The 24,407-nt window shown below is 37.8% G+C and overlaps 2 protein-coding genes across 5 annotated transcripts in view; one reads left to right on the forward strand and one right to left on the reverse strand.

Annotated features, from left to right (window-relative positions):
- Positions 1-24,407, reverse strand: part of otx2a (orthodenticle homeobox 2a) — a 66,835-nt gene that overhangs the window by 35,932 nt on the left and 6,496 nt on the right. For both annotated transcript variants that reach the window (XM_048196249.1, XM_048196247.1), the window contains exons 2-3: positions 8,361-8,440; positions 1,542-1,756 (exon numbers count right to left, since the gene is read on the reverse strand). The gene's annotated coding sequence lies outside the window, so the exon portion shown is untranslated. The remainder of the gene's footprint in view (positions 1-1,541; positions 1,757-8,360; positions 8,441-24,407) is intronic.
- On the forward strand, positions 13,051-21,239 carry gprin3b (GPRIN family member 3b). 3 transcript variants are annotated; one of them, XM_048196246.1, is made up of 2 exons: positions 13,051-13,200; positions 18,560-21,239. In XM_048196246.1, the coding sequence occupies exon 2, from the start codon at positions 18,654-18,656 to the stop codon at positions 20,649-20,651; it is 1,998 nt and encodes a 665-aa protein (XP_048052203.1). In that variant the 5' UTR covers positions 13,051-13,200; positions 18,560-18,653; the 3' UTR covers positions 20,652-21,239. The 3 variants fall into 3 exon arrangements, with proteins under 3 accessions (XP_048052203.1, XP_048052201.1, XP_048052202.1); XM_048196244.1 differs by lacking the exon at positions 13,051-13,200 and adding an exon at positions 14,440-14,756; XM_048196245.1 differs by lacking the exon at positions 13,051-13,200 and adding an exon at positions 14,440-14,635.

Here is a 24,407-nt window from a genome sequence, read left to right on the forward strand (position 1 = left end):
GGTGTGAGAGCAGCTGAGGATTTTTTCTTTGGTTGAAGTCATGAGGTTTTCAGTGTGAGGTAGAAGTCAGAAATCAGGTATGTGTGGAATGCTGGCGACGGCACTAATCTCTAATCCCCCTCTGAGTGCAGACACTGGAGGACCCCGGGTCACTTACTCCGAGAGAGAGAAAGATGAAGGATGAGAAAGCGCAAAATGAACAGAACTCCCCTTGGCTAACCTATTTCCTGTACTTGTTGCTTCTGCTGACCAATCAGATTCGAGTTCCCCTTTGTTTGGAATGGAATGCTAAATAGTTTACTAGGCCAACTACACTCACTTTTCATTTTAATTTGCACATGAATAAAAACAAGGCTCTGCAGAATAGATTGATGTTCAATGGGGTTCAATACTGAAATATATAACACTAAAATACTAATATAGTCAAAACCTTCATTTGTGTTTCATTTATTCTGACTAAGCCTATTGCATTCTTAAGGAATGAAGCTGAGAAAAACAGCTGAGGTAACCCAGTCTACCACAGCGACGGTCAGCGGGGGATTTTAACCGCCAACACACTAACAAGAGCCCTTTAATTTCTTAGTAAGTGTTGTAAGATTTGGCTTTGAGTTTTGACATGGCTTGTGGTCCCCTAAAGACTTTGAGGATTACGAGGGCCACCCAAGAGGAGCGAGGGCCGAGAGAGGAGCAGAATACATGAATTCACAAAAAAACCTAGCAGAAAAATCTAAGATACGGACGGAGGCTAGGAATATGCCACCTAATGAGAGGTCAAGGGTCAAATGAAACATGCAGCATATGACTGGAAGAGATTTGCTCAATTAGTCTCTGGTTTTCAGCTCGTTCTCAAACTATTGCCCAACACACACACACACACACACACACACACACACACACACACACACACACACACACACACACACACGTTGCTTTATAATATGTATAGGGCTAAAAAATTAAAAATGAACCAACAAATCTATGCTAATGCACATCAGTCTCACAATTATATGACAGTTTTGGTACTCAAGGGTGAAATGACATCATAGGCATTAGCTGACTGCTTCTGCCCCCTATTGGTCCCAAAATATATAGTATTGGACATTTAAAGAACAAGCACACTTTTCACTAACACTCTTAAGAAAAGGCAGATGTAACGGGTTAATATGAGCATTTCTATACTGATTTTTTCACACACTGTTAAATGTGGTAACTGCAATTGTTATCTTAAACAGCTATTTCCACCTGGTTTAACCCATCAAAATGAGCTTTCTCAGCATAAATTAATGTATTTAGTTTGATTACGTGATGTTAAATAATTTTCTTGAATTGAATAAAACCAGTAAATTTAGATGTTACAATTTTAGGTTGCAGTGCAGGTATTTATTTTTGGGGAACCAACCTAAGAATGGACCACTTGCGGCTAGGATAGGAAAACGTATTTTAATGTCGAAAAAAATACTCAAATCTGCCTTTCCAAGAATTAGTAAACACATTTAAAGTAAACAATGTTAATTATTAAATGTATGAGTATTAACTCTAACCTCTACAATGAAAAAAACGTCCCGTCTCGTGGCACATGTGCTGTGTATGCTCATCATCGGAGTGTCTGTGGTTCAGTGGGCTGATGGCCTTTATTCCCACCAATCAAATTATATCCATAAGTCCATTCCTGTTATTGAGGCCGCCACTGCTCAAAATCCAATACAGCCACTTCCCTCTCATCTCCGTCCCTCTCTTCCTCTTCAAACAGCTTAGACTGGAAGAGAGCAAGTGTTAGCTGCGGTTTTAGTGTTTAGTGCTCTGAGGGCTTTAAACAGTAAGTTGTTTTGACATAAAGAGGAGGAGACGGACCACTTATGGAAAGACAAATGGAAGAAATCACAAAACTAAATATGGCGGATGTAAAAAAAAGGAAGAGTCATCCTTCAGTTAAAAGCGCTAATCGCCTTTTCTGTTGTTTTGGTATCATATATATCATGATTCGACTGTTTTTCAAAAGTTTAGGGGTCCGTATGATTTTTCCTTGGATGTATCAAATTCATTAAAAGTGACAGTAAAGACATTTATAATGTTACAAAAGATCTCTATTTCAAATAAGTGCTGTTCTTTTGAAATTTCTATTCATCAAAGAATCCAGGAAAAGATATATCATAGATTTACTCCAATGTTTTCAACATTGATAATCAGAAATGTTTCTTGAGCATCAAATCATCATATTAGAATGATTTCTGAAGGATCATGTGACACTGAAGACTGAGTAATGATGCTGAAAATACAGCAGGAATAAATGACATTCTAAAATACAATTGAAAACAGTTATTTTAAATTCATATAACTGTATATTTATAATGAATTATATTTTAATATATATAATTAAGAGTTCTAAGCCTTGTACCAAGTTGAATTGAAGATGAATCATAAACTGTGAATCAAAGAATCAATTGGAAAAAAAAGACAAAAGTAAATAATTGCATACTTAAATTCTTGCGAACAAATTACTCTTCCTATGAAGCTATGCAAATAACATATATACATTAAAATTATGAATGACATCAATTAATCAAAAACAAACAACTGGCCGTCATTAATTATAAAAATGAAGATCGACTTCAATCACAGAAGCACAGGCATTTCTACGTTTTTTTTTAACATGATTTATATGATTTGAAGATGATATAGCTAATTCTAGGAATTTGGCTATTAAATAAGACTTTCAACTTGTATAAGAATTTTACTGAATTAATAAAGGAAGCATATTAAAAACCAGTTGTGCTGGGGTCAGTCTGACCTGCATTCAATTTCAAAATGCTTGAAAAACTGGTTAAGCTATTTATCTCTTCTTGAAATTTTGTGACTATTTCTCATTTAGGGTCATGAATGTGCATGGAAAGTGTCAGCTCATATATGTGTTTTGTACAAATTTTGTAACCACTCTTGTGTTGGAGTTGTGTTGACCCAACACTTTGAAAAACAGCAAAAATCAGGTTAAAATGATAAAATATTAAATAAATGTAAGACTCAAAGTTTACTCGAAACTGAAGACTTCTGAATTATCCCAAGAAAATTCACTGTTTCTTAGTCCAGTTGAGGTTCATAGTCCAAAAAAAAAAACAAATTAAAAAACCTGTCACAGGATGTCAAAGTTTTTTGGATCTCAAGACACTGAAAAAAAGTGTACGGAAGAGGATTAGGGCCAAGCAATAATAAAAAAAATAAAACCATCTCGAGATTAAAGTTGTTAAATTTCAAGAAAAAACTCGTTAAATTTCGAGAAAAAAGTTGAGATAAAATGTTGAGAATAAACTCATTAAAATACGAGAAAAAAATCGTTAAATTTCGAGAAAAAAGTCGTTAAATTATGAGAAAAATGTCGTTAAATTTCGAGAAAAAAGTCGAGATAAAATGTTGAGAATAAAGTCATTAAATTAACTAATTTATTTTCGTAATTTAACGACTTTTTTCTCGTAATTTAACAAGTTTTTTCTCGTAATTTAACAAGTTTATTCTCAACATTTTATCTCGACTTTTTTCTCGTAATTTAACAAGTTTTTTCTCGTAATTTAACTAGTTTATTCTCAACATTTTATTTCGACTTTTTTCTCGAAATTTAATGAGTTTTTTCTCGTAATTTAACAACTTTAATCTCGAGATGGTTTTATTTTTTATTATTGCTTGGCCCTAATCCTCTTCCGTAAAAGTGTGAGTAACCCATTTTACCCTCACAAGGGTTTGAGAACCAGTTTACACTAAGTACAAATAATGTTAGATACTATTTATACTTGTAGTTATTTGTACATCAGTGTGCAAAACATCTTTTTTTTATATATCTGTGTCTGTGCAGCTAATTTTGAACATAAAATATGTAGGTCAAATTGACCCCTGACACAATAGAAACAGATGGGAATTGTTAAATTTCTCATATATTTTATATATTTTAAGTTTTTGACGAGCTACAATAGAGCTTGTTATTTGATACAATTTCAATCATTAGTGTTTGTGCTGATTTTTGTCAAATTGCATGGAAACCAATGTGAATCTGTATGACCCGCGAGACAAAAATGATACACAACACAACAGGACGGCGCATTTGTTTAGAGAGAGCTTATGACTTACTAGACAACTCTAGCTTTACGAAAAATTACAAATGTTAGTGGCACACTAAACTCGTAACCCGTCGCAATTTAGCCTTACCAACAACTGGTGCAACCCTACCCCAGGTTCTGCTCCGCGTTGAGCAGTAGATGAATGCTCCTTATTAAAAAGTGTTAACGGTTAAAGTCGTGAGCAGAAATGAAATCTAAACTAGCTCTGGACCGGAGGGGTGGAGCCCGAGTTAATCCGAGGCCCTGTTCCTCTCTCTCGCAGATCCTTGGCCTCAAGAGGTGTATTGATCCTTGGGGTGAGATACAGAGAGAGGTTTGGGTCCGACCATCCCCACAAAGCCAGAGGGCCACACACACCTGTGAGTGAGTATGTGAGTAGCAGCGCTAAGCCTAGATTAAGCTAAAGTTACCCGTCTCTCTCCCCTCTTGCCATGTCATTCAAACCCTTGATATTTCTGCAGCCACACGGCACACACAAAGCCCCTTTCTGGGCCGTCCTCAGCATCGCCATCAGCCCTCAAACATCAAACAAGGGGGATTATGGGATTGCGAGAAGTCCCTGAGGGCGGAAAGAGAGACAAAATGGAGTTTTCCGAGGGAACCCCTTGGCCCGAGCGTCTTCTCTCAGGAGATTACTCTACAATTTGTTTCTCTTTATTCCGCCATTTTGTCCGACCTTAACTGCGCTACTGCGGCCATACTGTAATCCCTGCGCTATGACAGATTACACACGGCTTTGTCAACGTGTCTAATACCTGACTGTGAGGGAATTGCGAGGTCTTAAAGCACTTAACTCCTTAAGAAGGTTCACACACACCTGATGCATGAGCACAATCCATGTCATGTGTCATGTCTGCTTTGTGATTCACTACTAATGAATCTGCAGCGAGTCATATGCAGGCCCGTATGGAATTTGCTGACTTTTTGGCCATTTTCTGTGCTGTTTTGGGGGGTTAATTAAAGGGTTAGTTCACCCAAAAATTAAAATTCAGTCATTAATTACTCACCCTCATGTCTTTCCACACCTGTAAGACCTTCGTTCATCTTCGGAACACAAATTAAGATATTTTTGATGAAATCCGATGGCTCAGTGAGGCCTCCAATTCTCAGCAAGACGATTAACACTTTCAATGCCCAGAAAGCTACTAAAGACTATTTAAAACAGTTTAGCGCAAATCAAACTGCCAAAGTCACGTGATTTCAGTAAACGAGGCTTTGTTACGTCGTAAGTGTTTCGAAATTTCAGTGGTTCACCTCTGGGGTGCGTGACTTTGGCAGTTTGATACGCACTCCGAACCACTGATTCGAAACAAATGATTCGTAAAGCTTCAAAGCTTCATGAAGCAGTGTTTTGAAATCGTCCATCACTAGATATTGTTGAATAGTCTTTATTTTGTTTTTTTGGTGCACAAAAAGTATTCTCGCCACTTCATAACATTAAAGGATTAGTTCACTTTCAAATTAAAATTTCCTGATAATTTACTCACCCCCATGTCATCCAAGATGTTCATGTCTTTCTTTCTTCAGTCGAAAAGAAATTAAGGTTTTTGATGAAAACATTCCAGGATTTTTCTCTATATAGTGGACTTCAATGGAGCCCAAACGGTTGAAGGTCAAAATAACAGTTTATAGCGATCCCAGACAAGGTCTCATCTAGAGAAACCATCGCTCATTTTCTAAATTTTCTATTTTATTTTAAAGATTATACGTTTTAACAATAAATGCTCATCTTGAACTAGCTCTCTTCTTCTCTATTTGAATTCCAGCAGTGTAGACACTGCTAAGTGTATTACTGCCCTCCACAGGTCAAAGTTTGAACTAATTGTTATATACTTGCACTAGCATATTGTATATGACAATTTAGTTCAAACTTTAACCTGTGGAGGGCAGTAATACACTTAGCAGCATCTACACTGCTGGAATTCAAATAGAGAAGAAGAAGAGAGCTAATTCAAGATGAGCATTTATAGTTAAAACGTATACATTTTTAAAAAAAAAAATATTTTTTAGAAAATGAGCGATTGTTTCTCTACATAAGACCCTTATTCCTTGTCTGGGATCGCTGTAAACTGTAATTTTGACCTTCAACTGTTTGGGCTCCATTGAAGTCCACTATATGGAGAAAAATCCTGGAATGTTTTCATCAAAAACCTTAATTTCTTTTCGACTGAAGAAAGAAAGACATGAACATCTTAGATGACATGAAGGTGAGTAAATTATCAGGAAATTTTAATTTGAAAGTGAACTAATCCTTTAAGGTTGAACCACTGTAGTCACATGATCTGTTTTAAATATGTCTTTAGTAGCTTTCTGGGCATTGAAAGTGTTAATTGTCTTGCTGGCAATGGAGGCCTCACTGAGCCATCGGATTTTACCAAAAATATCTTAATTTGTGTTCTGAAGATGAACGGTCTTACATGTGTGGAACGACATGAGGGTGAGTAATTAATGACAGGGTGAACTAACCCTTTAAGTTAAACATGGTAAAATGTGATCAGAATATTGCAGTGGTGGCTAAAGGCACTAAAATAAATGAAACTAAAATAAACTAATGAATCTGTGGGTTTTTATGCAGAAATCTCTTTAGGAAATCTTGCCGCTTTCTGCAGAGTTCTACATAAGCAGATTTCATGTGGGCCTTGTCATATGTAAATACTCCTTAAATATTTATGGATTATGGAATGAGCTGGTGTTGTTGCATGTTTGTCCTTGAGACAGTATGACCTCTGAGTGAAAGTGCCTCCCGAGACGAACATGAGATTTGACATTCTCTTAATTGTCCTTGATGTCAAATAAAGAGACCAATGACAGAGCCAGTGGAAGGATAAACCTCTAGCGTAGCACAACCTTAAAAAAATTGGTAATCCAATAAAACTACAAAAAATGTCAAAACCCACATCCCATGGGTCATATTTTACCACTTTTTTTCTCATTGAGATAGATAGATAGATAGATAGATAGATAGATAGATAGATAGATAGATAGATAGATCTAAAAAAATCTTATAAGATACAGGTTGTCATCAAAAGTTAACATAAAACCAACATAAACTGAAATAAATCATGTACATTAAAAGGTTGCATATCACAGACTACTACGACAAAAGAGAGTATGTTATCATTTCCCATCTCTCATCCAATGGTGGGATGACCTTAGTTTGAATAAAGTCAGGGAGGATTAAGAGGAGGATATGGGGTGGGGGTGTCTCCATGGCAACAGCAGGTCCAGTCTGGGAGGAAGGTTCAAAGAGTAACAGATGCTGTCTTTGTGGGACATGTGTGGAGGGTGGAGACCTTCTCCACTTTAGAGAAGAAAGTGTAACATAACATATCCTCAGAGAACGAGAGAAAACAGAGTCCCTTAGCGTCATTTTGAAAGCTCAGATATGATAAATATACATAAACTAGTCATTGTGGAATCAACAAACACAAGAAGTGTTTAGTAGTTCTCAAATCTCTTAGGCCAGAACAAGCGGACATTACCCTCGGTTTCACAGACAAGGCTTAAGCCATATCTTAAAATATGCCAGTGCCACTGTTTTGTCTCAAGATGCACACCAGTAATGTTTTTTTTCCCTTAAGGTATGTTTATAAAAGCTACTTAAATATCCTAAATTAATCAAGGCCTATTCCTGGCTTAATCTAAGCTCTGTTTGTGATACCAGGCCATAAAGTTTTATTTTTTGGCCAATATAATGATTATATCTATATATATATCATAAAACATATATAAACTATGGAGGCACTACAATATGTCTTTGTTATTTACATATTTATTCATTTAAATCCATGTCTTAAATGAATGAAAAATAACTCTAAATATCATGCTGTTCTATACAAATGTTAGAAAGTTACTATTATTTAAGTTAATTTACAGTAAACTTATTGTTTCTGATTTTATTATTGTAAAATTTTTATTTTTGTTTAATTTTTATTATTGTATTTTATTATTGAAAACATCATACTTACGTAGAAAATGTATAAAAAATTATGAAATTCAATGGAATGGTTTGACACAATATTCAATAAACTACACAAACAGATTGTGGGGAAAAAGTTGACTGGTTTCAAAATACTGACTGGACTAAATCACAACGCTGATAACAGTGACACCTAGCGGTGAACATGTAACATGACGTTGTCGATGAGACAGTATGCCATCGTTTTTAAACAATATCAACTTTATTTAACACAAACCCCTTAAGTTTAATATGCTATTAGAAAACTGATTTGTAGGAGTCTAGAGAGTTATCCATACCTCAGTACAAAAAGCGGACAGCAAGTCTTGAGATTAGATGGCGTTGGCACAGCAAGTGACGGAAGATCTTCATCACAGTTCTGAGGAAAAAAAAAAACATATATTATTGCTTATTTTATTAATTAACCAACTAATAACTATTAATTGTTTCAGTGTGTGATTTCACGTGTGCTGATGGCTTTTCTGCATGAAGGAAGGTTTACTTCAGAACTTACTGTTGGTTCATTTTCAAGTTTATGAAATCCAAATACTAGAGTTTCAGGCATGGGGATATAGATGATAATCGCCGTAAATGATTATACTTTGTTAAGAGTTTTTTGACATTCTACAAACAGAAATAGGCCATAATCACAGGCCATAATGTTTATAATAAATTAGAGACTCTAGTCAGAAATTTGATGACAGTGACGCCTGCTGGTGAACCTGAGTGCATACGAGTAATTTACAACTCAGGAGGTGCTTGTATGCTAATCCATTATCAGTCCCTTTAAGACAAGTCATTTCACTCGGCGGCCATCTTTGAAACGCCTCTCGGGCATCCAAGTGCTGCTCCAATCTCTTTGAATGTGGAAACATCAAATTCTCTAAAGCTGTTTGCCAAGCTTTCGATTAAATTTCATATTTGAAATCACCAATGAAATCTGACAACTGTCTCAGAAATTGTGTTTCTAAACGTTCGAATCATGACAAAAAAAAACTATTTTTCAGGCTGGATCAAGCTAATGTGCGTGCGCAGTCCTAAATGCACGTATCTTGTGCCTCACTTCGGAGGCGTGCGTCTGACTGTTTCTACAGGAACCGGAGCTTCTAACGGCCACTGCAGTGACACGATGACTTTACCAATCGCCGATTGGCTCTTATTTAGAAGGCGGGACTTATTCCGCCATATTGCGCGTTGCACTTTCTCCCATTCAAAACAGTACGAGTGACGCATCTTGTGTTATTCTATAGTCATTGTCATTATTAAAAATTACAAGGATTAGCATTCTCCCCTAAAAGTGATATGGGGCAGACCAAACCGTAAATTGCAGACACTTGAAACTTTGAGGGATGATAGTACCAAAGACTATAGAATAACACAAGACATGCCACTCCTATTGTTTTGAATGGGAGAAAGTGTAACGCGCAATATGGCGGAATAAGTCCCGCCTTCAAGAGCCAATCGCCGACAGGTAAAGTCATCACGTCACTGCAGCGCCGTTAGAAGCACTGGTTTCTATAGAAACAGTCAGACGCGCGCCTCGAAATGAGGCGCGAGACGCGCATTTAGGTCTGCGCATGCGCATTAGCTTGATCCAGCCTAAAAAATTGGTTTTTTATCATGATTTGAGCGTTTGGAGAAAAAAAAAATGAGACAGTTGTTGTCAGATTTCATTGGTGATTTCAAATATGAAATTTAATCAAAAGCTTGGCAAACAGCTTTGGAGAATGTGATGTTTCACCATTCAAAGAGATAGGAGCTGCATGGATGCCCAGGATGCCCGAGAGGCGTTTCAAAGATGGCCGCCGAGTGAAATGACTTGTCTTAAAGGGACTTTGATAGTACCCACCCAAGCGTGCCACACGAGTTCTGAAAAGTGAAGCCAAAGCGTCTCGTTCGCCCCTAGGTGGCTGGAAGCAGTATAGGTTATAAACCCTGCCCCTCTCCATGTAATGTAATGGGACGCAAGACAAACTAAAACACCGTCTCTAACTGTTTATTTTACACCAACATAATGTGTTGTTCTGCAGTAGCCTATTAACGGGAGTGTGGGCGGGACCTTGATATCGCGGCTCCACTTCGCACTCACTACTGTGCAGACTCGGGCTCCAAGTTCACTATGTGCAGACTCGAGACTCAAGATGTCAGCGCCATATTGGCACACTGGCGGCTTTAGTTACTACAATGGAAGAGAGTGAAGGTGCGTCGTCCATCTTTTTTTCAGTCCATCCCGTGTACAACGTCACCAAGGCTCGCCCCAATCAGCCTAATGGTGGCGCTCCAGCAATCAAAAGTACGTAATGTCTCATAACCAGTTCGTCACAGGCTCAACTGTCTAATGCATGGTAGCCTACACATTGAACAATTTTGGGCTGTCCCAGATGAAAGATGACCAATCGTGGCGATTTCTGTGGCCATGCCTCCTAAACGGTGGCCCTAAGTCGTAGCCTACAGTGAGAGAGGTTCAAGGACGGCCATTGTCACGGTCTTGCAACCAAAGATAGACTGCAATATTTTTCTGACAGTGTCAGAAATTTACCATGATCATTTCACAGTGTGTTTGCTACTATGCTGCTATAAAAATTTATTTACACCATAAGGCTACAAGAAGATCAGCAAAGCTTTACTTATCAGTCAGAATACTGTAGCAAAAGTGGTACAAAAATTTTAAAAAGATTGAAATGAAACCATCTCACAGAGACAACCGGGTCATCCACGGAAGTTAACACCTCGACAGGAGCGTCTTCTGATGAGAAGGGTTGAAGAAAATCGGTATGCAAGTTCACTGCAGTTATCTAAAGAGAAAGCCAAACTGGGGTGACTATTTCCCATGAAACAATACAGCGTACACTGCAGAGGAATGGCATGCATGGGTGCCGTCCACGAAAGAAGCCTTTCCTAAAGCCCAGGCACAAAAAAGCCCGCCTAGAGTTTGCCAGGGCCCATGCTGACAAAGATGAAGACTACTGGGACTCTATACTCTGGAGTGATCAGACCAAGATAAATGTTTTTGGAACTGATGGCTTCAAAACTGTATGGCGTCGCAAAGGTGAGGAATACAAAGAAAAATGCATGGTGCCTACAGTGAATCATGGTGGTGGCAGTGTCCTTATGTGGGGCTGCATGAGTGCTGCTGGTGTCGGGGAGCTGCATTTCATTGATGACATCATGAATTCACAGATGTACTGCTCTATACTGAAAGAGAAGATACTGCCATCACTCCGTGCCCTTGGTCGTCCTGCACTTTTCCAACATGACAATGGTCCTAAACACACATCTAAGGCCACTGTTGGATTTCTGAAGAAGATCAGGGTGAAAGTGATTCAGTGGCTCCTGATCTGAACCCAATCGAACACCTATGGGGAATTCTGAAGATACAAGTTGAGCATCACTGTCCATCCAGCATCCAGTCTCTAAAAGAGGTCATTCTTGAAGAATGGAAAAAGACAGATGTTGCAAAATGTCGCCAACTTGTTCATTCCATGCCTAGAAGACTTGGTGCTGTCATTAAAAATCATGGAGGCCATACAAAGTACTAGATGTAGTAGTTTTTGTTGTGGGGTGCACTCATTTTTGCATCACCCTAATTTGAGTAAAACTGAAAAATTTGTTCAAGTTATATTATTAACCTTACTTTCATGTTATAAGTTAAACAGATGTTATATTAAACTTAGTCTTGTCAGCATTTTGGAAATTGTTTGTGTTCATTGAGATATTGTTTAAAATGTTACTTTACAAAGGGGGTGTACTCATTTATGCTAAGCACTGTAAGTCTACTGACTAGCCAATAAAAATGCAACATGAAAGGGTGTATCGATTAATGTGACATGGCGCTAAAACTTAAAACTACTTAGCTCAAGCTCCATTTGCAAAATTGGCATGCCAAGTTGACCTCTTTTCCCTAGCTATGACCACGCCCATATTCTTCCCTTCTCTTTTTTTCATAAAAACCACAATTGCCAAAGTGTGATTCATCTTTGGGATTCGCCGTCAGCCAATGAAGTTCAAGCAGCTGTCAGACAAGGTTAACTGAGGCCGATCGGAACGAAACTCGCTGGGCCTGTTTGACTCACGGCCCTAAAGGCCACCGGGTGCACCTTTGCATTTTTCACATCCGTAAAGGATTGTATATCACACGATTTTTCATTCCAACATTCATACCATATGGTAGAACTTCTTCTTCTGAGCAACTTTACCTCTAGGACCGCCACTGTCCACTGAATCGTTCGTTAAATACTGGAGATTATTACAAAAACCTACGCATTGGTTCTACCTCAAATTGCCTGTTTTGGGCTAAACAGTCTTTTCCATCTATGATCTAGGTGGTTACAGGCTTGCTAAATAAAACATAATTCCTTTTGACGCATGTGCTTAATGGCCTTAAAGTGCATATTGCAGGTTTAACATTTTTTGCGAGATGAATATATAACCTTGTACAAAAATACCATATAAAAAGGTACTGCAGGGTTTAAAAATGTTTTGCGAGACATAAGGGCATTAATTTAGTAGATAAAGTGACGGTCTCTGTAAAACCCGCTTTTTTTTCAGCGTCGCGTCATTTTACGTCACTACAGGGAGATACTACGCTGCTATCTTCTGTGCCGGGGTTTGTTTTGTGCAGGTGAAGAGACGGACTTCACTTCTGCATCTGCGTCGAAAAACGCGTTCATTTTAGACTGGAGGATTATCATCCTGGCGATATGATGGAGTTCAACATTGTAATACTTCTGTAAATGATTATATTAAATGAATAAACTTACACAGGCTATGCTTCTTCACCGTTTTTACTTGAATCAATTTCAACACTGATGAATACAAATTATGTACACATGCATACAGTCTCACACTCACACAAAACAGTTTTGAATGATGTGCTGGTAATGTAAATACTCCAATTTCATGCATGCCATGTATGTAAACTTATATATAGCCTACATTCAAGTTCACACAACTACATAATCACGGCGTCATACATCCTCACACAATCAGTGAATGGGCACGGAATAAACTCATAACACAGAATTATGCGCGTGCATAATTCTGCACATGAAATACTAGTAAGTTAACACTATATGTTTGGCCGCCGGCGGGAGACATGATCACGGATCCGTCAGAGATGCAGCTCGATGAAGACTTACGGTGCACATTTTAAGTTTTGTGTTTGATTATTACATTTGCTAACTACCAAATCAGTCGTGATGAGAAACGGCTATATCACGTAACGTTAGTGTGGACGGATATTAACGCGTGTGACATACGCTTGATCAAAGTTTATTCGTTTCTGTTATTAGTAATCGGTTAGGCCTACTCCTAGATGACCAATAGCTTTGCTATTGCCTGATTCATGATTATAATCTGTACAATATTGTGATCTGAGCACATGTCGTTAACGTTATATCTATAAGCTAACACCGGTCTCTGTCCTGTTCTCCACTGCTTCTCCTCACACAACAGCTCAATTTGTCTCTTTTGACCGTTATTCTGTCTAATTCTGGCCTGTCCCTGCTCTCTTGACCACATAGCAGGCTAATTGTATGGCTGTGATTAGTTATACGAGTATAAATAAGCATTTACAATTTCCTCAGCATCCGAACTGTCATTGCGATCCATTGTTTTCCTATAGTTTATATTGATCGCGTTCCCTTCAGTGACGTCACGTCCGATTTGGCATTTTTCAGATGTGGAAGTAAAATTCTCTCACAAAAAACGACTCCAGAAGCCTATGTAGCGTATTTATGCGTGTTTTTTCAAGAAAATCTATTTCATACATTATTTTTCTACACATTGAATCACTAAAGCTCTAACCTGCAATATGCCCTTTAAAGCGCTTGAACCCCATTAATTGCTGCTTGCAGCTATATTTTAAGAACAAAAATGCTATCATCAAGCGTATACACGTCTATACATGCTTATACATTTATTATAACTTGATTATTTGCACAATGACATGAAAATTAAAGTTAGACATTGCTATAGTAAGTGAAGGATTGAAAGTTAGTTTACCGTCGACGCCAGCTTGAAATTAATTTCAGAACTTATTTCACACTCATGTTTGTGCTCTTTACACCCAAAATGATTAAGGCTACCAAATTCAACACTATTCCAAACTTGTTTTGTTTGAAGAAACACCTCGAATATTTCCTATTAAATTATTTAAAATTCATTTAAATCCAAAAACATTTAAAAAAAAAAAATAAAAAAAATTAATATGTTGTTTTAATTGTGATGTTATAAAAAGAAAATGATTTTAGCGAGTTTAGGGGGTGTTATCCAATATTAAGACTTATTTGATGACTTATTCTTAAATAACTTGAGCGGTTGGTTGATTTATTTAAAGAACTGTGGCGTCATCTAGCGGTGATAGAGAGAACAGCATGCTTTCTGCTGCCACCCGCCACAGGATGATTGAACTTGCGGTTCGGATGCGCTTGGAAGGCGTGGTTTTATCTCACTGACACGCGCCTAACATTCTTTCATTGATAATCCGTCGAGTGCACTAAGTAGTGTACGAGCAGCGCGCCAATTGCGCACTAATCAAAAGGAAAATGATGTGAGACAGGCGCACACGTACCAGGTAGGAATTTTATGCGCGTGTATTCTTATCTGCAGCTCCTACATCACAGTGATGAATTTGCCAACAAGGTCAAGTTATGGGATTTCAATAGGAGTCAAGGCAAGGATTTGTATATGAATGGGTGGGTATAGCATTTTTTTTTTTATTAAATGATTAAACAAAATATTTTCGAATGCAAAGCTTTTTCTAACATTTTTCATGGTTTTCTTAAGATAATGGTAACTATAAATGGCTAATTCTCACATTTAAGAGATATAACCAATTAATCTGGGTTTAATTCATTTATCATAATAATGCATGGTGCTGTTTAGACTTTGGCTTTTTGTTCTACTGTGTGTGTGTGTGTGTGTGTGGGTCAGGTTTTGCCTATTGTGGGGGACCAAATGCACCCACAAGGATAGAAAAACCTGAAATCAGCTACACTGTGGCCAATGATTCTAAATAATGTTTTAAATTGTACATTAAAATGTAGAATGCTAAATATTTAGTGATAGGGAATTGAATATCATTAAAGGGTAGGAAACTGAATATAGCAGAAGCAGAAGTCAATGAAAAAAAAATGTGTGTGCGTGTGCGCACTTGTAACCCAATTTAAAGATGAGTTTGCTAGTATTTGCAAATGAAACGTGAGTGTCTCTTTGTAAATTGTTGCATGCATTGCAGTCTGTCGTCTTATTTACAGCCCCAATCAATATGCGTGACTTCGTCCTATTAAAATGGATTATTTTTAGGGTCATTTGTGTCCTGTGTTAACCAGCTCCAGAGAAAGAGACATTTCTCTGCCTGACGTCTGGATGTATGTATGTTCTAGTGGGATATCTGCTGCATGTAGAAATTAATGTTTAATATGAGACACTGACGCCAGAACTTAATAATATTTGATAGTGTGTTCCCCACCCCCACCCTCCTGCAGATTTGACCGTCCTCCGAGCGGCTCTCATCAATGACAGGTCACAATTTGAGACTTGCTGTAATTGACTTTCATGCTTTTGTCAGGCAATTAGAGTGAATGTTTCCGCAGTGGCCAGTGAATCGCACTGGCTCGGTGTTTCGTTTTTTATTTATTTATAGTGTGTGTGTGTGTGTGAGAGAGAAAGAGAGAGAGAGAGAGAGAGAGAGGGAGATGGCGCACAGTTTCACATATAGACTTCCTCTAATGTTTGTTATCAACTGGAAAGGAAGAAAATGTAAAATACTATACTTGCTAACTATACACTATACATTACTATACAAGCTTCACCAAAAGTCCTTTCTGCAGCAGAAAGAGCTGTTTTGTTCATATGCATATTAGTGGTAAATTGATGGATTTGTCATTGGCAAATGACAATAAAAACAAGGCAGTCCAAGTAGTAGTATAATTATAGCAAAACGTAGCTGTTGTTTTATGGATTCATGATGCTTAAAAATGAAAATTCTGTCATCATTTACTGTATGAAACCTGTATGAATTTCTTTCTACTGCTGAACACAAAAGATATTTTGAACAATATGGGTAACCAAACCATTGACTTATATGGAAAAAGATAGTATGGAAGTCAATGGGGCCCACCAACTGTCTGATTACCAATATTCTTCAAATATCGTCTTTTGTGTTCAGAAGAAGAAAGAAATTCATACAGGTTTGAAACAACTTGAGGGTGAATAAATGATGACTGAATTTTCATTTTTGGGTGAACTGTCCCTTTAATGATACTTCTGCATGCTCAGAATACTATAAAACATTTGTATGGTATTTGTAGGCTTCGTTGGTGAAGCTATCATTGTTCAGAATTGCTGAAGCTGTTCTTTTCCCTGAATCAGCTGTCGTTTGTGTTTGACTGTCAGATTTCCATTTTTGAGGCTCCTCGGGGCTATTTGAGTTGCTAAGGTCAAAAACAGAATAATTGCTCACCAACTCTTCAGAATAGAGAAAGATATATGGTGGAATGAATTCTAATACTTACTTGCTGCATTTATATGTAAACTACTAGTAAAACTGTTAGAAAATACACAAAAAAAAAAGACACAGTTTGGATTTAAATTGGCAAATACTTCTATGACTGGATCATTATTGCAGTGATTATTATGTTTCTAGCATGTTTGGGAACAGTTCTTTTAACCCTAATTGATGGAGTGTGTAGCTTTTCATTTCTTAAACAACCATGTAGGAAAACGTGTCATGATCATACTCCAGGATGACTATGTCAAGATTGATCAGGCTAAAATTGTGAAAGAATGGTTGGGAAGGAGCATGAAGAATCATTTTCACACATTAACTGGCACCTTAAATTCATTGAAAGTCTTTGGGATGTGACTCTTGCATTGTCAATACAAGATCTTGACCAAAAATTGATCAAGTGGTGCATACATTTTTGGTCAAGATCTTGTATTGACAATGCAAGAGGTGAGCACTCTGTAAAGTCTACTCCAGCACATCCCAAAGACTTTCAATAAATTTAAGGACTGGACTCGGAGGTGCCAATTCATGTGTGAAAATGATTCTTCATGCTCCTTCTTTCACAATTTGAGCCTGATGAATCTTGACATTGTCATCCTGGAATATGGCCATTATGTGTCTTCCTACACGGTTGTTTAAGAAATGAAAAGCTACACACTCCATCAATTAGGGTTAAATGAACTGTTCCCGAACACATAACATGCAGAAACATAATAATCACAGTAATAATGATCCAGTCATAGACTCTTAAATAAGTATTTGCCGATTTAAATCCAAACTGTAGCTTTTTTTTTTTTTTGACCGGGAAGTGTATATTGCTAATTATCATATATATATATAATTATGTATATCATATACACTCTTAAAAATAATGGTTTCAAAATATCATAATGGTTTCAGTGATGCCATATGAACCATTTCCACTATAGACCTTTTGTGGAATGGAAAGATTCCATGGATTTTAAAGGTTCTACATGGAATCATCAATGCCAATAAAGAACCTTTACTTTTAAGAGTGTATTGAGACAATGTGGTGTTATGAGTTTTGATGCCTGCAATGTATTTCTGATCTAAATCATTTACTAATGAATAGGATGGAGGGAGCATCACATAGTGAAAATATCTGGGATTGTTTGAATATTCCCAATATATCAAATGTTGAATTAACCTGGCACTAGAAACTAAATCTGTCCTTCTAATAATTTAATAATATGTGCTGAAATGTATGAAATGTCAGTTTTTATATTATACTGTAGAAACAAAATGTACACTATAAAAATGCTGGGTTGTTTCAACCCATGGTTGGGTCAAATATGGACAAAACCAACCATTGGTTTAAAATTTTTAAATTAGATTTTTAAACTCAATGGTTGGGTTTGTCCATATTTGACCCAAACATGGGTTGAAAAATTCCATTAAGTCTATAAAACTGCATTTAATTTATTAAAATAAACTATGGAAAATATAGTTAAACTCTAATCAGTAATTAACATTACAAATATATAATACAATTTGTATGAATTATTTAAAAAAACAAAACAATGTGTTTTATAATTTAATGCTTTTATGTTTTGTTTTTTTTGCCATATTGTCTGTATATTTGCATTAGTAGTTTTTACATTGTATTTATATGTGACAGACACAGTATTAAGCATTTTTCTAAATAATTTATAAGCCTGAGTTGTGCATTGTAACTGATTACAAAAACTGTTTTTATATTGATATATTGCTTTACAGAACAAGTAAAGGATGGCACTGCTACAAGTAATGGCTTATGATGGATTAGTTGTACTTTTGTTTCATTTTATTGGAACTTCCTATTGAGCTGTTCTGTACAGTAATAAATAACCTCAAACATTTACACTGCATCATTCTCTTATAACTGTATATGGTTTGCAAATAAATGTTCAGGCAGATTCTAACACAGTTCATTCATAATGATCACAAGAAGACAGTGTATCTAAAATTATTTTTATCTCTCTGCTCTAGTGAAGCCTTGAAGGGGACAATATCAGGCTTTCAGAGGGGAACCAATTTGGAATATTGTGACTTTTGGATTTTCATCACATAAAAGGGATTCAGCATGGAAAATGTACCAAATCCCAAAAGGACTGTCACTGTCCAGATGATGCCTCAGCTCGCCAGTATAGATGTGCTGGGAAATAAAGAGTTAAATGCTAACTGGGACATTGAGCCAAAGTTAACCTTAAATCAGGATTGCTCCGATCAGGATAATATGCATCTTAATTCCTCCATCAAAGATTCCCACACCACTCTTCTTGGAGGGACTGTCCTTGAAGACAAACACGTGTCGTCCCATGGCAGCGAAGATCACAGGCAACCTCAAAATAGTCACGCAAACATAAAGACCTCAGGTCAGTGTGCCAAGAGCACTGAAGGTAGAAAAACTGATTGTGATATGAATTCAAATTCAAAAACTGTCCTTTCAACATCCAGCCCATCATCTACAACTACATATAATGTTGACCAGGAGAAAAATGGCAATAGCACAACAAAGGCACTTCAAAATGAACAACATGAGCCCAAAGCACAGAGCAAAGCATCAGTAGTTCAAGAAACTAGTGGGATCAAAGAGACTCTGCACAATCAAACGCCAAGCCAGGCTCGGGCTCCCAGCACCAACAACACAATCAAGGACACGTCACTTTTATCTGAATCAAAAGATGTGAGTTGCACCACCAGCATAAGCATCAGCAGTTCCCCGCTTGAATGGGTATCCACCACCAATGCTCCTAAAACCAATCACTCAGTGACCGAAACATCTGGACCAGCACCTGGGACAAGAATTCAGACCCCACAACCACATGAGATCCATCATATGCCTGTTAAAGAGGACAAATGTAGCAATGACTGCGTGAAGAAGGATTTTAAACCACCAGGAACTGCTCAAGAGACTTCTTCTGGATGCCCATTGGTGTCTTCAGCTAGCACCGCAAGTCACTCGGTCCACACGGAAGTGATTGATGAGGAGGTCCAAACGCAGGGAGCTGCTCCTGAAGAGCAGAAGCAGGTCCACTGTAAACTCTATCGTGAGGCATCTACCATGACTTCAGCAGTTGAGTTTGGCAACCAACCCGGCACGCAACGGCATGACGTGGAGGTGCAGGCGGTTGCTACGGTCTGCAGTCAATCTACAGCCACTAGCCCTAGTCTTCTGTCTCTACAACCTCATCGGAGATCAGCTGGCCTAGTACCTGAGGAGAATGACAGTATAGCAGTGGTTGTTGGGGTGAAGACCACCTCAGAGGTCCCATCTGTCGTTGCGTCCAGTACGATCCTCCCTGGGAAGCCTCCACAGTCGGACACTGTGATGGTGCATGTAGATGCTGACCTTCAGGAAGAGTCCAAGCTTGGGGCCAAGCCTAAAGAGCCTCAACACAACAGCCAAAGAGGATTTTCGCCGCTTCAACCGGTTTATCAGATCAATATCGAGACCTGCAGCCAAAGCAAACAGTCAAATGAGACTACCTGTCACCTTCAGAGCCAAGGTTCACCTGCAGTCTCAGCATCTGGTCCTCAAAATGTGGCATGTGTGCAGGAACCCAAGACAACATCTGCTCAGGTCTGCCAGGATCTGTCAGCAAAATCGGCCAAGCCTCCTGCATCGAAATCCAAGGAGGCAAGTTCTGCAAAACCTCCAACGGACATCACAATGACCACTCCTCCAACATCAAGCTCGACACCACAAAGTAAAAAGACAGAGCGGCAACAGAAGGGAGCGTCCAAGCTGGAGCGTGAGAAAGAAGACCAAGAGGAGGAGAAGACCAAGCAATCCAAGAACAGTGTGCATGACGTCGTGTGGGACGAGCAAGGGATGACATGGGAGGTATACGGAGCATCGGTGGATCCAGAGTCGCTGGGATTTGCCATTCAAAGTCACTTGCAGTGCAAAATCAAGGAGCATGAGAAGAAGATCATCACTCGGGCGAGTATCAGAAAATCCTTGTCTTCGCCTTCCGGCAAGAAGAACAAGAGGAGGCAGGTTAACATCAACTTCAGGTCCATGTTCCAAAATGTCCGCCGACCCAACTGTTGCGCACGGCCGTCAGTACTAGAATGAAAGACGATTGGTTGTCATTGAGAGGACAATGTGATCTTCCATGAGACTGAGCAAAGCATGTTGGGAGATGTCTCTCGTTTGTTTTTTGAAGAGTTTGTTAAACATAGAAACGAATGGTGATTTGAGTGTTATGTGGAGAACAGTAATGTTAAAAGAAAATATTTTTAGAAAAATGAAATTATTTATGGTGATAGTAAAGCTATAACGATGTTTAGAGTGCAATGGCAATAATTATAATTAATATAATAATAACAACAGTAATGATAATATGTAGTAATCTGCATGTGTATTAGTTCAGAATGGCAGTCTTCTAACTACCCAAGATTATGCACTGTACTGAGGAGCAGATGTATGCATATAACCCTTTTTACTGACTTTGTTTAGTTGAATATCTTTTTAAACTTTAGTAGGTTTGTTTGGTAAATATTTGTTTTGCATAATTTTATTTGTAACACTGTTGATTTATTGTGAATATATTTTATTTTATTTAGAAAAAAAACAAAAGAGCTTCACAATGCTTATTATCATACTTGGTGTAAACTAAGCCTGTTTATGATTTTATATTAAAATGTTTTGGCAAGCATTTCATCATATAGCAGTGTCTTATCCTATCAGATTTAACATAGTGTATATTATACCACTGACACCGTTCAATAATCGTGGGCAGCGTGCCGACATATAGCGCAGTCGCGCTTTAGGGGACCCGAGTCGGACCTTTCCCAATCCCGTCCCCCTCTCTCTCCCACTTCACTTCCTGTCTGCTTACTGTCCTATCATAATGAAGGAAAAATGCCAAAAATAAATCTTAAAAAAAAAAAAAAAAGATATATCATTGGATTATTTTGGGGGTTTACATTTCTGTTGCATCTGTAGAGTTAGATCTCATGTGTATGTCATTTGTAAATGCTGTATAATGAAAAACAGATCCTCATCAAACTAAATTTAGATCATTTAAGCTTCTAAATTCTTTTGTACTAGCTGTGTACAGCTGCTGGAGGTCCTATAACCCAAAGAGACAGATAAATTTAAAGAAACGCACATTTTTAAAGCAATCCTTCTCTATTATTCATACCGTCATTAAGACTGCTAATAGATTCCCTGTGGATCTCAGATTTGAACACTGCTGGAGTTCTGCGTTGTTATTAGCGTATGGTTGCTACATGGTTGCTAGGGTGTTTATGGGTGGTTGTTTAATGTTCCAAGTCAAAACAGACGACACCCAGATCTCTGTGATCTTCTGGTGTCTAGATATGACTAGGGTCTTTCCTTCAATGTTGAACTATGGTGTGGTTTTTTTCCACCTGTTTTATCATCTTTCAGGTGAAAAGTAAAAGTCACATCATTATGAGGTATAATTCATGTACAAATTGTGTGATTTATGCCCTGAAGTTTAATGATTAATAAATAACTCTAAGTATGAGAAATAGTAATGAATAAGTGCTCCTATTTAGAGGTAAAACAGCAATTAGTTTTGTGATGGGTTAAAGCAGCTGTCAGTTACTATATGTTGTCAAGTAAGGTCTTATGAGTGATCATTTGTCTTGTGAATGACTGAATGTTTTAATTTATTTGATATGCATACCAAAAATGTGACATGTATGTGTGTTTGGATTTAAATAGGCAAATGCTTAAGTGTCTATGACTGGATCAATATTGCTGCTATTATTATGTTTCTAGCATGTTATATGTTTGGGAGGGAACATGAAGTATCATTTTCACACATGAATTGGCACCTCTGAGTCCAGACCTTAAATTCATTGAAAGTCTTTGGGATGTGCTGGAGGAGACTTTACAGAGTGCTCACCTCTTGCATTGTCAATACAAGATCTTGACCAAAAATTGATGCACCTCTTGATGAAAATAACATCTCAACATTAATTTCCATCAACAGATATATCGCCCACCCCCTAGTCATAGGGCATTCAGGTCAAATGATTATAAGTGGACCCTTCCTCATAAAAGGGACCAAATTCCATGTCCAGGCACACGCATAGATTTTAGTATTTAAAAAGCCTTTACTTGCAGGGCTAAATATTGAAAAACACCACAGTTTCAGGTCATACTGTATGCAACCAAACGCAATGCCTCATTCACTGCAGGGAATTCTGCAGTTCTCGTAACTGCAAACCCAGCAAGTTCTCATGCTTTTACAGTACATATCATAGTCTATTCCCTTGGATCACTGTATGAAGCTCTCTATGGGGCCAGGAGCATCAGGAGATTACATCAGAGCTTCTCCCCGGTTGTCTGATCAGTTTTGCATCAGCTGCCGTCTCCATCACAGCTCCCCTTTGTTTACTTGCCGCTGCTGCATTAAATAATTGGAGGAGCTCCAGCGCTTCCTCTCATGGCGGCGCTCCCTGTGGAATATTTGCCCTACATATGTTTGTGCAACACACACACACACACACACACACACACACACACACACACACACACACACACACACACACACCTTGATTTACTCTCTCTGTCCTTCTATACTGTACCTCCCTCACGTTTTGTCTCTGTATAAACAGCACGTTACACCTTTATGTCGCATCATTTTTATTATTAAAAATCATAAGACAAATACCATGTTTTTTGTTCTAAAACCTATTAGATCAACTGTTATCTAGTTAATTATCTAATTAACCTAGCATAACAGCTAATTACATAAAATATCAATCCCTTTGAGCTTATTTACATAAACAACAATAACAACAGTATTGAGCATTCTGTAGCTGTATTATTTATAATGCCTTATAAATCAAATTGTAAAAATAAATATATAAAATAATTCTACAAAAAATAGTTCTAATCACAGTTATAATACATTTTAATTTTTACCTATATATTGTGGGGTTCAAAAGTCTGAGACCTAAAAAAAATAGTGCATGGATGATTTCAAAAGTGATCCTGTAAAAAATAAATCCATCAAATGTCTGAGATTTGACTTTCAGTGTCACTGGTCTTTATGCCATTCTTGATTAACTCCAATGATTCTGCCTATTATTTCTAATTTACAAGATTAAAAATAGGCTGCATTGAAAATATTATTAAAATACTGAAGGCTGTATAAAGAAGTTGCTCTCTTTATTCAAGATACATGGGCATTCTGGTTATGTGGTGACAGCACTGTCACTTCCTATTAGCAACAATTTGTGAGAGGTGCTTTGAGAATATTCGGTCTTCTTATCAGCTCATATTAAATGTTAAATAAAATATCTGCAAATAGCTGCAGGGTGACAGACCATCATCTTCTACGTGCACCTGATCTCACGCCGAGACGCCGCCTGCCCTTCACTCTCATCCTCGTCTTAATTAAATCCTGACAATATGGCGCTCTTCACTCACAGCTTCGGCTCCCAGCTAACAGTGACAGTCCAAATTAGGTGTCAGTAACTGTACATTGTACCCCACACATAACTCTATGGCAGGTGATATTGATACAATTGTGCATGAGATCTCAAATCCTTCTGTTTACTTCTACTTTTGTCCCAATCTTGGTGCCTTGATTGTCTGTAGATGGACGTTTCCGTTTTAAAATGGCTTTTACATGGTCATCATGAATACGCAGAACGAACGTGGGCAGCCACGCCATCGTTTTCAAAAGTCTTCATTTTGGTCAGTTTACGTTTTAGGCCCCGTTTACACGTGTGTTTTCGCTTTAAAACGGCATTTTAAAATGGAAACGTTCTCGTCTATACTGGCCTTTCCACAGCCTTTCAGAAACGATCTCCGTCTACACTACATGACCAAAAACGCATGTCACAT

This window comes from Megalobrama amblycephala, linkage group LG7 (assembly GCF_018812025.1).
Source record: "Megalobrama amblycephala isolate DHTTF-2021 linkage group LG7, ASM1881202v1, whole genome shotgun sequence".
NCBI lineage: Eukaryota > Metazoa > Chordata > Actinopteri > Cypriniformes > Xenocyprididae > Megalobrama > Megalobrama amblycephala.